Source organism: Aulostomus chinensis, chromosome 16 (assembly GCF_037954235.1).
Source record: "Aulostomus chinensis isolate RoL2024-O1b breed Wild chromosome 16, RoL_Achi_v1.0, whole genome shotgun sequence".
NCBI lineage: Eukaryota > Metazoa > Chordata > Actinopteri > Syngnathiformes > Aulostomidae > Aulostomus > Aulostomus chinensis.
In genome coordinates this window covers 26,541,383-26,555,876 of record NC_141335.1, presented here as the reverse complement: position 1 = coordinate 26,555,876, position 14,494 = coordinate 26,541,383, and the positions used below count along the sequence as shown (strand labels likewise).

The 14,494-nt window shown below is 46.6% G+C and overlaps 1 protein-coding gene and 1 long non-coding RNA gene across 2 annotated transcripts in view; one reads left to right on the top strand and one right to left on the bottom strand.

Moving 5' to 3' along the window:
* Positions 1-8,352, bottom strand: part of LOC147248015 (uncharacterized) — a 97,891-nt gene extending 89,539 nt beyond the window's left edge. Inside the window, 7 exon segments of the mRNA XM_086181252.1 lie at positions 239-319; positions 951-1,226; positions 2,222-2,345; positions 6,726-6,825; positions 6,903-6,977; positions 7,944-8,065; positions 8,276-8,352. Of these exon segments, the coding sequence (XP_086037378.1) occupies positions 239-319; positions 951-1,226; positions 2,222-2,345; positions 6,726-6,825; positions 6,903-6,977; positions 7,944-8,031 (744 nt within the window). The 5' untranslated portion in view covers positions 8,032-8,065; positions 8,276-8,352.
* A 467-nt stretch (positions 8,353-8,819) lies between these two features.
* Positions 8,820-11,780, top strand: LOC147248014 (uncharacterized). Its single transcript, XR_015109597.1, has 3 exons — positions 8,820-8,887; positions 8,967-9,019; positions 11,584-11,780. It is a non-coding gene; the product is annotated as an uncharacterized LOC147248014 (long non-coding RNA).
* The last annotated feature ends 2,714 nt before the right edge of the window (positions 11,781-14,494 follow it).

Here is a 14,494-nt window from a genome sequence, read left to right as displayed (position 1 = left end):
TCTCCACTTAGAACCACAGTAACTTTAGCTCTTATTGATTGAAAGGCGATGGAAAGTCTGCTCTTAGGTTTCTATCTGGGGGCACAAACTCTCCTGAGACAGCCTTGTTACTCCTCCATTGCTAGATGACAACATTAAAATAGGCCAATTCCACTCAGCGACAGCCAGGACATGAATGGCATCATTGCATTTTCTCCAGACTGTAGCTGCACTGTACCGGGACATTCAAGGGTTTTACCTTTGGCTCCAGGAGCTCACAGCAATTTTCCATCTCAGCCATATAAGGGTCACAGTAGAGAAGAAATTGTTTCAGTTCAATCTGTGGAAAAAAGCTCAAATTAAAGGACCAATCATGTTCCATCACCACTTCAGGCTCCCCTGCAAACTGAGAGAAACGCCCAGTATTTACGCGTTGAGACACTTCAACTGCCAGTGATTTTGTCTTAAAGCATCTGGGATCGGGAGACGATGGACAGAGAGAGCATTCCCACAAAAGCTGTTGTGTGTTCTTTCAACTTGTTTCTTGGCAAATCATTTCTAAGCTACTGAAATACTGAAGCTGTCCCCTCAACCCTTCCATTTTTGTCATGTGCTGATTTGCAACTTCACTTATCAACTTAACTCAAACATCAGCTGTTGATGCTACTGGAGCCACGTTGTGCTCAGCAGTGCTGGTGGAGCAAACAACAAAGCTGATCTGGTGTCTTAGCACCCGCTACGAGAATGACTCGACACATATGTGTCCTACATGTTATAACTAATAGAGGATTTCCACAGAGCAACTAAATATGGCCTTGAAACGTGTTTTAATCCCTCTAGCAGAGCTGAGAATGCTTCTCCTGGCGCGTGTGACGCAAGGCTTCCCTGGGTAACAAACCTCCTGCACAACAAAATCCTGAAATGACACTGTAGCTTCAGCTAAAAGACAAGAACACGTTGATAGTACACACATCCACAGGCCGTCCATCCTCCAGTCGGGTGGTGATGACTGCCCGCCCACTGAGGTCAACGCCGTCTCTCTCGTCAGTCAGCCTGCGTTCTACTAGCTTGCAGTCCATGTAAATAGAGACGATGTTGCTCTGGACAGAAATGCTCAGCTTGTGCCACTGCCGATCAAAGAGGGTGTGCAGGTCACGGCTCTTAAATGTGTAGCGGAGTGCGTTCTTCAGCAGGCCCCGGGAAGAAAACTCCACCACCTTCTTGCCTCCGTCGACCACCACGGATACCTGAGGGGCAAAGATGAGTTCTCACTGAGCACATATGTTCATTCTCTAGAGGAGCAGCCACCTGAAACTGATGAGTCAACCAAAAGAGAGAGAATCTCCCACAGCTTTGACAATCCATGATTCAGAATTTATCATCAAACTGGTGTTGGGTGTTTTTTCCAGCAAAAATGTGAATTATTTGGATGTTCAAGACTCTTGGGTGTCAGGTTTGCTGCTTCCTCCACTTTGACAGTCAATGAGACTTTTCTGGGCTGTCAGAGGAGCATGAGAAGGCATTTCAACACTTCTGCTCTGAGCTTCTGTAACGGCGTTTTTCATTTTCTTTGGACCATTCATCAATTAAATGTACAAAGAATCTGAAGATTAATCAACCACAACAATAATTCAGTTCCAAGCACAGTGGTTCCCAAACATTTTGATGTCCTGTACCCTCAGAAACGTCAGCCTCCTGCCGTGGAGCCCCAGAGAGCCATTGTCTTTTATGGTTTTCTATATTTGTCAGCCTGCACCAAAAGGAAGGACAACAACCAACAGTCTGCCTGTTCGAAGAAGACGTGTCCGTGGTATTTTGCTCTGTGTTCAGCCTCGTCTCACATTTCATCAGTAAACAAGTGACACCATGCTGATTAGTTCAGGCTCGAGTGACTTCTCATGCATTCCTCAGTAGCGGCTGACACCAGCAGTGCTAGCAGCTCCAGCGGAGGCTAGGCTAGCACGGCTAACGTGACTCCCAGAGCAGATGGTTTCTACAGCCAGGGATCATGTACGTGTCCACTCACCGCCTCCGCTGCTGCCATGGGTGGGAGTCATTTTTCCCAACTGCAGCAAGTTAGCTAACAACTTGTGAGCCAAAGAGCTCTAACCCAGCAGAGTCCTACTCCGTCCCTGATTGGCTACTTGGTGCTTTGGGCAGGTGGAGTGAGATCCAATCAGAGGAGGAGTAGGAGCCAAAGTCAGGAATCCTGGTCTTAGCGTGATGTGTCAGTGAAACATACCTGAGTGCCTCCTGACTGGTCGAATATCTGCCACAGATACCAGCGGTCTTTTTTTGTAGTTCGTCTTACTCGGAAGATGGTTACAATGGAGTATTCGCTTGAAAATCCACTTGGAAATATGACTCTAAAACAAAACAAGCAAATGGAACAGTCAGGCAGTCTCGTTGGATTTTAAAAGCAATTCTGTCATTAGAATATCTCAAGAATCACATGTCAAGTGTCTCAGTAAGTTTCCAGGAGCCGAACACTGACGGGAAGGTCAATGATCAATAAAGTCCTTCACGCAAACCAACCAAACGCACTTGACTCCATTTAGCTTGATGAATTTTATACTGGCGTCCCTGACACTCACATAATGAAGACGCACAGAAATGGATCCAAGTCACAGAAGCCAATCTTTCACCAGCCTCTGATACAATGTGCTCCAGTTATGAGCTTCTAGAGCCAAGCGCTGTGCAGCTTTATGAGCACGGCCTCAGCTGCTCCGTCAAGTTGAAGAGCAGTTCTGCATTCAGAATTCAATCAAAATACCAAGAGGGTAGTGGGAATACATATAAAAAAACAAAACAATATCATAGCCACCTTCATGAATTATGGCCCACATCCCCACTCCACTTCTTCATTTTGCACACCAGGTAGGAAAAAACTCAATTTGCTATTCAGATTAACAAAAATAGAAGACCATAAACATAATAAATCAACTAATAATGCCATGATAAGGACATTGGGTAAGCAGAGCACAGCCCGGAGGAGGGAGTCGGAGAGTTTCTCCAGACAGGTCAGAAATTAGTTTTCACTCCAATATATCATCTCCTATTCTCTCAGAGCTTCATAGCCTTGTCTATTGTGTCCCGAGAATTCTTTGAGATTTCGTTGAAAATGGTACATGACTAAAATGATAAATACACCGAGGTGAAGCTCCTGAAAAATCAAATGCTCGTGTGAGAGGCTGAGGTTATTTGCTGCCCGAGGGCTAGAGGACTATTTCCGCTGTAATTCAATATGAAAAGTGGTGTATCAGTTTATAGAGATGAATGAATTCAGCATTGAATATTTCAGCACTGAACAAATGTATTGCACATCATTAGCGGAGGTGGGGAGCAACACGAAAGACAAATGTAAGCAAGAACTCCAGAGAGCTGAAGCGCAACACGGCTACTGGTGGACCATAATAGATTCCAGCACATTAAATATATGTGAGGTCTTGATAGGATCCTGGAGATCCAAACTAGCAAGTCCCAAGTCTGCTCTCATTTCAAAACAGGCTCCGTCTGCTGCAGAGTACTTGATCTCTGAGGGCCCAGAGGGTTAAAGTTCCTGACCCCATGTCGACTACCTCTGGGTCTGCTCCGCTAAACTCAGCCTAAATTGCTCTCAGTAGTTTCATGATTCTTTGAAGTAACGATATGAGAAGTACGTGCATTAATTATCCCTGTTCCCTCGCTATGCTGCCAACACAGCTCACAGTTCATGCGTCTCTTCTCGTGTCCACGTACACTCATGTAGAACTAATATGCATTGGCAAACGTGTTCTGTTGAAGCGCCGTGTGGATTACACTCACTGACTATGTTTTGTTCATGTGACGTTCGTATACAAGCCAAATTAGTGGAACAGCCACAGTCGTGAGAAAATACCGTAACAAAAATGAGACATACCACAGAGCCAAAGAGGAGATGATTCCATGTACATGATACAGCTCTATGATTTCTGGAAATAATCACCAGTCATACTGCTTGGCTGCAACTCCATCTTGTATAACCAGAGACAATAGTTTGAAAGATTGCCACAGCACCACTACCAGCCTCCTGGAGATCCTGCCGGAACCTTTAAGGTCCCGCTGGCTTTCAAGAAATCCTATGCAGGGTGATTCTTTGAAACGACTCGGAGGGATCAGATTGCTGCAACAGTCAGATGTTAGCATCTTTGACTCCCATCACTGACACTCCGGCCGCCACCGGGTCAGAGTGGGCTGCAGCATGTGGATTCAGATGCTAAAAGCTAAATCATTCATGTCAGCAAAAGACTACAACTTCCTCTCAGCATGAATCCTCTTTGCTGTTTAAATGGGTAAGTGGGCTGCCTGACAGCATGATAGAAGACTCCTGATGGAGCCAGCGCTAATGCAATGAAGAATGATGCTTCGCCACTGGGAGGCTCAATCACTTCATCCAACTGATCAAGTGCAGGAATGACCCTGAGAGTCCCTCAGCACGATGCTGAACTCCTAGTGGACCAGCTGGTCCTCCGCCGCCATCACCACAGAGAGCTCTGAGCGCCATAATAGCAGGCGACAACTTATGGAGATGACATTCACGTTTACAAAGATCTGGTCACGTTTAGGTCCCAAAACACAAAACTAAGAAAAAGTCAGCTGTTAGAGAACCACCCTGATCTTCACCCTGGAGCAAACACCAAAGCACCTCCAGCCCCAGGGGTCCCCCAAGCACTTGACCCGTCTCTTGAATCTCTAACACAGGGATCAACCTAACCTGGGCCTTCTGATGTCCCCACATCAAGCCCTCACACTTCTGACAGCATATGTGGTGATGGCCGAGGGGGGGGGCACCCCACCCTGATCCTGAGCCTGAGTCCACAGCGTAGTAAAAACCTTCCTCCTGCAGAACAATGCCAGAGTTGGTACCAACCACCAACCGACCCGCTCCAGGATGCAGACTTGTGTTTTAACAACCACGTCTGTCACATGACATGGTTCGACCAGGAGATTTCAGTGCCCATCATGAAAAAAGATCCAAATCAAATTACATGCAATAACGTGTTGAAACCTCAGAACTAATAAATATAATCTGAACAGGGGGTTTGTGGTAAGGGGATATATTGTCTGTGAGATCCTGTTACCGTGGTCCAGCAGCTGGATGAGCAGCCAGCCTGCATACACAAGTAGAATGGTTTTTAAAGGCAAACACTTTAAAACCCTATTTTCAAGATTTGTTTTGACAGAGTTGAAAGAAAAAAACTCATTTGCATAAACTCAAATAAATAATCACCTGAAAAGTAAAATTCTAAAGATAATAACCGACGGGATGCAGCTGAAATGCTGGAGGCCTCTCAAGACAGCGTCATGGCGGCACTGACGCTGCTAGTCCAGCCGTGTGTCCCCTCATACAAATGTTGCCTGCACCGCCGTGTGTATCGTGCCCAGGAGCCGGCGGAACGTTAGCCAGATCTGGAGTGGAGCATCTATCGTTGCGTATCCCGCGAGGAGGGAGAGCAGTGAGTGGCTGTGGCAGGGGGGCATGGGGGCAGGGGGGCGAGGGGGCCTCCTGCCTCATGCTACAGCCCTGACGTTCCCTCCTCAGCTGACATGCAGTATCACCTGTCAAAGTACTTAGATAATTGGATATGAGAGGGATCGCAGTCTGGCCACTATAACCAATGACGGTGTCAGCAGTGTCATTGAGAGGCAGCATCTTTGGGCCCAGACTGCCAGCACAACTCAAGTAAATGTATTTTCAGCAGTGTGACTGAGCGGGGAAACACACCACAAATCACCTGGCTCAAAGATTCTTTCACCTTGCCAGGAAGAGTGCGGCAGTAAATATTTACACCTGAGTGTCATTTAGAAACACTGAAAGTAGCGTCTCCTCCTGGAGGAACGTCCCGACTGTTACAACCTCCTGTAGTGACAACGTAGAGCCTCATTCTGAGCCTGGTCACATCTGATGGAACGGAATGGAAAAGTCCAGTAAGTCTCCATTAATATGAGATCAGATTCAATCCCCTAATATGTCCTCATATCAGCATATAAACGGGTGCAGAGCCAACAGCTGACCAGCGCCTAAAGGGCTCCAGTAAATGTCACCTTTGTGTATCATTTATGTCGTTATTTGAAATTCCTGTCGTATTATCCATGCTCTGATTTTTTTCCCTCTCTCCTATATGTCCCACTTCTTGCCCTTCGGAAATTTCTAGAATAAATGCTATACATATTAACTCTGTTGAAATTATTCCTTGTCAAACGGATCACCTCACAGTTTGCCCTTATTAGCCGAGGCAAATGGAACGACGGCTCTGAGCAGCCTCGGTCCACTCAACCTTTTTATGAAATACGTTCACGGCTCCATGTTTCTGTAGAGCATCACCTGATCAGTGAAACGAAGCTTGAGAGCTCTTCGCGGTCTGCACAACGTATCATCATCTTAGAGGAAAATTAGCACTTTCAGAATCACTTGCTCTTTCAGCAGCGTTTCTCAGCTTTTAGCATCCATATCCCAAACGTGAGGAGGAGGCAGCAGCACATGATGGCTGCGTGTTGGTCCAAATGAACAGTTTACAGTTTAAGACTGTTCGCGGCCACACATGAGTGACCGCATCTTTCAGCAGGCTCGCTTTGTGCCGTCGGCCCCGTCGCCAGGGGACAGAGAGGTACAGTAGGGATGAAGCCGTATATACAGGGAGATTATATGCTGGCGTCTGGCACCGCATGCACGCCATCTGTCTCCTCAAACATTACAAGGCAATAGAATTCAACCAAACACAGCTCACTTTGCTGGCTTGATGAGCGGACTGCTTCCCAGCCGAAAGGACGGCAGGTCTTCAGTGATTGTTCCCTTTCGGAGAAGAAACTTTTCTGTGAGGTCAAAACCTGTGAACAAGATTTCAAAGAGTCAGACACTTGAAAGAATGGAAAATTATTTACACTGCAAATGGGAATTCATTCACCTGTGATTTGCAAGGGACGATCTAAAATATCAGAAAACCTGTGTTCTTCCACCTTCAGAGACGGGCACGAACCATCTGGAGAGAAGCAGCAAGAAGTTATTCAGCACTCGGTTTGACTGAAAAAGGAAAATTAATCTTTTTCCAATGTGTGCGTTTCCTTAAATTCAAAAGGCAACTTAAATAGGAAAACTCCTAAGCAGAACAGAGCATGTTTTCTGAAGTGATCTTCAAGACTTCTGTTGAAACTTCGAAAGCCCAACATCGTGAAGATGAGACTGCATAGTTTAGGACCAAGTCTAGATTTGCTTCGACTTTTTCAAATATCCAAAGAATAAAAAGGAATTCTTGAGGAACCTGTACATTTATAAATGTTTTATATTTTATATTGTTTGGTCAGAGAAATATATAAATATACAAGTATATATATATATATATATATATATATATATATATATATATATATATATATATATGAAGTTTTAAAGAAGTTACTCTTAGCTTATTTATTCTGTTGCCATCAGAGAAGCAGGGAGAGCAGCAGGCGCCGCCTGGGGCACGGCTCCACCCAACGTACGGACATCGCATGTTCAACCTTTCATCTGCTACTTCATCATTGAAGTGATACCTAACCCTGACAGGGTATTTTGCCTTTCAAGTACTCACTAATAGGAGTCTTGAGATCCCCAAGCTGCCCCCCCTTCATTACCTCTTTGTGACTCCAGAATGCAGAAGGAGCCAGCTATGTAGATTTAGCTTGAAGCTAACAATGGCTAACAACAAAAAGTCAGTTTACAGTCTCCCTGGTATAATCCAGCTCTTCTTAATCCGGCTCAGTAATCCACACACACTTTGACCTGAGCTAAAAATTAGCTACACACTCCTGGTTCGCACACAGCAGCGCTGAACTGGACAAGTTAAGCTGAATATACGTGGCTTCTGCATTCTGGAGTCACAAAAAAGTGATTCAGGCAAACAAGAAAAAGCAAAATTGATGTTTTGTGAGGTTTTCCTGTCAATGTTAACGGAGGATGACACACGTACCTGTTCGCTCATTTACTGCCATTGCAAACGTGCAAGGAACGGAACCGACGGTCCAGAGGAACGCCGTCCATGCTAGCAAGCAAATCATGGCTCAGAGGCTGGAACGCTGTCCCCTTGATCACCTGTGAGCAAAGAACATGTGAGTACATTTATGTGAATTCTGTGCTGAAGAAGACGTGAAGAATCGATGCCTCATGCTACTGCAGAAATAAGCACAGTGCCACTTAACGGGTTTTTATCAAAACTACTCATAATACACATATACATATATATACATATACTGTATATATGTGTGTGTGTGTGTATATAATATAACCCTCGCTGCTGCTCACTTTGGGTGCTGCCACTAAAACGTGTGTGGTTGCTGCTCTGACTCAAGTGTAACTCCAGAACATCCACGACCTCATACTGACAGCTGCAGCCATTTGTCCCTTCAACTGACCTCACATCAGTCCTGTTGATCCTCCAGCACTTGTTAAGATTGAAGGTGTATAAACAGGATGATCATCTGATTCTCTCCCTGGCGTCTGTGTTTCTTTGGCCTCACTTGGCGTGGAGGGTTTCCTTCCCAGCCATTCATCCATTAGCAGCAGCCCCAGTCAGCGCACTGATGAATGGACGTGTCTCCTGCATATGCAGCTAAATCATGCTACCACGCCATTACCTTTGCTCTCCATATAGACAGTTTCTGATTCATCGGGGCTGTAAATCATCACCACGAGGCAGCAGAGGAGCCTCCCCAGCCTACAGCACACTGCAGGCAGCCTCACGTTCAACACAAACTGCTTCCACCAATGAACCGGTTGTGGTCAACCTCATGTAATGTCGCTGGGTGTTGGTTCTCTCTGACAGTTACAGTTTGTGTGGCTATAGGAAGCTAAATCTACATGAAAGCTGACTCCCCGTGTGGTTTGGGACATGCTGCCGAAGCCGTGATTGTCATGGTAGGTTGTGTTTCTGTCTTTCAGGTTGTCAAGGACGTCCTGTAACCTCCAGCTAGTCTGACTCCATCTTTCTATGCAGCCAGCGAACCTTCCATCACGCCATTGGAAGAGGACAATGACTTTTAGGGCAAAGTAAGTCTGGATGGTCAGAATGACATCATCAGTCAAGATGACCACATCTACCAAATCCACATGAAACTTTCCGCAATTTTACTTGCTAAACTGGTGTAAATGCTGCTGATTGATTTTAACAACGTTTCAGGCATTAAAACTTGAACGGATGAGAAAGTAAGTTTAAGAGAGTCCATAGCTGAACTCATGTCCTAATACATCAAATAATTCTGGGATTACTCTTACAAAACAATATTCCACCTAATAGGAAAATCTGATGCAATCACCCGACTACCCCCCCCCCCCCCCCCCCCCCTCAGAAGTCGGTTATGATCGGAAGGATTTCTCAGGGCTCTCCAGAGTTTCCTCCAGGCTCTCTTCACTCCCGAGCGCCGCTCCTCCGGCTGCAGGCCCGCTATCATGGCGCGGGGGGATGAGGTGACCGCGCCACCGGAGTCACGCATGGGCCGCTTGACAGGCAGCACGCAGGCGGATCGCAACCCCTGTTTGTGTCACTGTGCGGTGCACTTCTCTGTCTTAATACCCGCAAATGCATCACATTCATGCCACGGTAACGTTCGCTACTTGTCATGTTTTATGACTCAGAGACTCTCAACAGTGGCGTTGCCTCGGCTGTCCCGTCATGAACCTGCGCGGGTGTCGCACCCCTCGCTGCTGGGGCTGGAGTGCGACCCGCGCCAGCTCCTCCTGTCCGCTCCCGTCTGCTCCGACAGCAGCAGCAACTTCTCCGGACGCGATTGCTACATTCGCAGAAGCGCCTTTCTCTGCGCCAGCGCTGATTGGCTGGATTTTATTTTTTAATGTTACGGAATGGAACGGTTCTAATCACGTCGCTCTTAGCTGATACCAGGTGATGCAGCCGAACGTGTTCACTCCTGCGGAGCCCACAAGAATCCCGAATAACAGCAGAGAAGTTGAGCTGTGCGTAAAATCCCAGCCCTCACGTCGGCTGAGGGAGACGCGGTCCGTCCGTTACTCCCTCATGGGTTAACCCGCTGGCACTGAGCGCTTTCCTGATCTGACTGCCTCGATAATTCGGTCCACAAGTACTTACAGTAGCTGAGAAAGTTTCCTCTACGGCAGAAACAAGTGATAGACGAGGAAAACAAGCATAGTCCAGCGTGATCAGGATCAGTCCGAGTCCGGATTCCAGGACTTGGAAATAAAAGTCACAGTGGGATCGCCTGCTGATCGCGCTCCTTATTAGTTGCACCCAGTGGCCCTCCCACTCCCCACTTTGTCATTATTAGTGAAATGCACTGAGAGACAAACTGACGCGTTCCTGCTGGGGACCAGAACGACGCAGGTCCCAACCAACTCTGCTGGACCAGGTGCGCGAGGGCGTCCGGTCCTTCAGGGTCTGATCACGCTGACTGACAGCTCGGACTCATGGATTGGCTGGACTTTACTGGACTGTCCTGGTCTACACGTGCAAATGCTGGCTAAACCTGAATATTCATCTGAATGTTCGTCTTGACGCGAGGCTACAGAACCCCTCGCGTCTCTGTTTACTCGCTCCGGTTTAATGAGATATGAAGTTGTAAGAGAGTTCGAGGCAGGTGCCTCAGAGGTTCCTGCTGGAGCAGCACACAGAGGCAGGTGTTGGCACCGGTGCAGACAGACCATTCACACACACCTGAGCCATGAAAGGGACGTATGAAAGGAGGAGTGGCGGGGATCCAGCAGGTGGCTCGGCCCTTTCTTCTCCGATCAAAGATTCTTTGAAGCGGTTGAACTGTTTCTATCTCTAATTCTTAAATTTTCTTTTGAGAGCTTCCTCCTGGCTGTCGGTGCTGACTCAGGAAAGGGGGGAACCTTTGTGTGCCGTCTTGTTGTAGCCTTGTTTTTATACTGGATGCATCATCAGGCCAAGATGAAAAAGTTCTAACTTTGAAAAAAGAGACACTGCATGTGTTGGGCGGTGGTGTCCATGAGGAGCTCCTGACTGCCTGCAGCTGCTGCCTCTGTCAGGGGTGTAGGTTAAAATTCCGGGTCCCATAAGCAGTGGCCCCCTCCTCTCTTAATCCACGCTCGTCTTTGATTTGATGGAGCTGCTGCTGGGCAGCCTGCTGCCACTGAAAGCTCCAGGATGACAACAGTGTTGATTGTGAAGTCATTTTGCTTCTTGTCGCTTGTTTTGCTTTTCCAGTGTAACTTTATGCCTGTGACTCTCTGTAACCCTCCATCTTACAGACGGGGGAATCTCACAGAGAGAAGAGAGCGTGCATGTCTGGTCTTCCTGCTGCTCTGGAGACCGAGTCAGTGGTTCAGGGAGCGCATGAGGACCCCATCAGCCATCTAAGCTGACCTCATCAGACCTGGACCACTGTGCTGTCAAAACTTTGAAAAAACATCACACTTTCTCCATGGAAACCAAAGGAGTTTCTGGAAATTTGCTCTAAGTTCTCCATGTAGGAAGTGTGACAGTTGAAAGCTGCATCTCCAGACGGGCCAGCAGGTTTCCTCTCATCTGTTGCAGCTCCGTACACCTGCTGATTTTGCGTCTTCCTGCTCTTGTGTGCACCCTTGTAATGTTGTTAACGCTTCCCTGTGTGTCTGCTCAGACACGGCAGCAGGCACCTATTTGGTTTGGGATCTGCCAATAAACACAGCGTAGAAGAAGAGCATGTCCGTGTCATCAGCCGGCGACAGTTGTTTATGTCTTGGCTGTGGAAGTCGAAGAAGAAGGAGCTTTTGCTGCTGCTGTTACTCGCGTTCATCCGTAAGATGAGAGACAGACCACTTTATCAAAATATTCTTCCCATAAATTTCTCTTTTTGCTGATGTGTTTGTCACATGTCTGTTGACTTCCATGTTTTGGTCCAGTTGCTCTCACTCCTGATGGTCCTGGCCGAGAGCGCACGAACAGTTCCTCAGGCCCCCTTTTCAAAGGGACACGGATGAGTGACGTGTGCCCCAGCATGGTACACAGCGTCCACACTTCCCAGGCAAACTGGGCTCTGGGCCGTTCCAGGGACCCTGCTGTGAAGACCCTCTTACAGCACCACACGGATGGTTCACCAGGCTCTGCTGAAGCAGTCCAACCACTCAGTTATGAATGAAGATTCTGATGCTGGGTGACTTGTTTCTCACCTCAAATGTTTCCAGAAACAAACTCCAGAGTGCTGCTGAGTTGTAAAATGAGAATGTTTGTTACTTAGCATGTTGGAAAGAATCGAGCTAAACCCTACGATGTTAGAGCATCAGAGAGCAAGTCTCACAAGTGTTAGGGGCATCACACGACACGCAGAAACTAAATGTCCTTTTGTGGCCAAAACCAGCAGTATGTATGGGAAAAATGAGTCCGATGACCAGGTCATGTGACTGTAGCTCCCTGAGAAAGAGGTAAAATGTGACTCCAAAGTTGTTCTGTCTCTGCAGCAAGGTCCGCCAACCCTCAATGTCAAATGATTGCTTGCAATAACTTTTATTAGCAATTTTATGAGCTCACCTTGTCTCACGTCCTCAGCAACAACTGCCCCACTCTGTTTCATGATCTTAAACTTTGCTTAATGCTGACATCATTGCTGCCTAGCAGAAACATCTGTCTCTATATTTCATCACTTCTGCTTTATGATCAATAAACGCCACTGGTCAGCTTTCATGAATTATTTATTTAGAATATCATTTTTTAAAATATTTTAATAATGAGAAATATTGGTAAAATGTCATAGCTCCACCTCTCTGTTCATCTTGAATGAAGTGCCATGCCCAGCAGAGAGAGAGAGAGAGAGAGAGAGTGTGTATGTGTGTGTACATGCATGTGTGTTTGTGTGTAACTGAGTGATACTGATGTGAGTGCATCGCCTTAAGAGTCCTGCTGTCACCAAACAGATGTGTGTGCAGAGCAGGTGACAAATGACCATCAGAGTAAACGTTCGGCTCTCACCTACCAGGACTGACAGCCTCTAAACTCTGAGTTGTTTAATGATGACAGGAGGCTCCAAATACTCTGAGACTGCTACTCGTCTAGTAGGAATACTTTGTGAAAGTAATTTTACATGAAATAATATTCATGGATGTTTTTGAACAGAGTCATTTACAGGATAAGTCAATTCACAGTACCAGAGATGCTCACATAATTTCCTTGCAGGCCAACCGAGACTTGGCGTGGGAATGTGCTTGAATTATAGTCGTCATGGAAACAGCAGCACTGCACAACAGTCAAACTTTTGCAACTTTCAAAAATGTTCAGTGACCACCAATCCAAACAAGCTGTAGCCAGCTAATGATGAAACCTGTTCGCTAACCTGAACCTGAGCTTCCACGGGAACAGGTGACTGGCCTCTTTACACGCCACAAGTGTTGTGAGTAGTTGGTTTGCACTCTGCACAACCTCTTCATAGCCGACAGTTTCGCCGCCGCCACTGCCGCCGCCGCCGCCGCCGCTGCTCACAGTGGTTTGTTTCTGCAGTCTACCTGTTTTGAGCAGACAGTGCTGTTTTATGGATATTCTTCTTTTTCTTGACATTCTATTAGGTGAATCGTTACAAAATTTAATTTGAAATGACAATCGCCGGTGATGACAATCTGCATTTGTAATAAACATCCAACACAGCTGGAGGACAGCACCTTCTGAACATGAACTCTGACACTTTCTTAAGTTTTAACAGTTTTAACAGTCAAGTTTAGAACTTTGCCCTGTGAAGAGATGCGCCTGGCGTCTCTGGGGTGTTGCCCTGCGAGTGATCACTTTCATGACATTTCAGCTTTCCTGGAGAGTTCAGACTTCACGAGTGGGATCATGAGGACACCAGGATGTGGCAAGCACAGATGGTCCTGCTGGCTCTGACTGCAAGAGGCTGTATTTACATGTGTGGAGTCCTCCTGGCTTCAACATTATTCCGAGGACACATCTTTGTAAGAGCCTTTCAACATTTTGCCTTTTTGTGTATCTTTGAAAACTGCTCACCAGTGTTTCTCAAAATTTGAGGTTTCCCTGAAAGAGCTCTACCTTGGAATGAAAGCCTGGGTCTTTATGTCAGATAACCACTCCTTAAGAATATCCAAGTACGGAGCAACCATCCTGTGATGATACGGTGAGGTCAAGCTCAGAATATGTGGATCAGACTAGTTTCTCCAAGAAGGCAGGAGGCAGAGTTTCTTCAGCTGTTCAAACCCATTCAATCAGCAAATTACAGCGCTGTCAAAGGAAATCACCAAGTGTATACATGCTATTATGTGTTCTGCACATTTCATGTCTGAAATGGATTGTACCCATTTGCCCAGGCAGCCTCTGCTGCTGGAAGCCAAGCGCACAATATTGTAGTGTCAGAAATGTGTTTTTCAATAGTTTTATTGTAAGAGAAGCCGTTAAAATGTGGAATGGAACCTCCAACACGGCCTGGACCTATAATCCAGACTACATGGTGTGGCTGTGGGTGAGAGCAGAACCTCCCGACGAGGCTTGTATTCTGTGTTTGTACTGGATTTGTACATACATTGCCTCAGCAAACCAGCAGTTGTTTGCCTTCC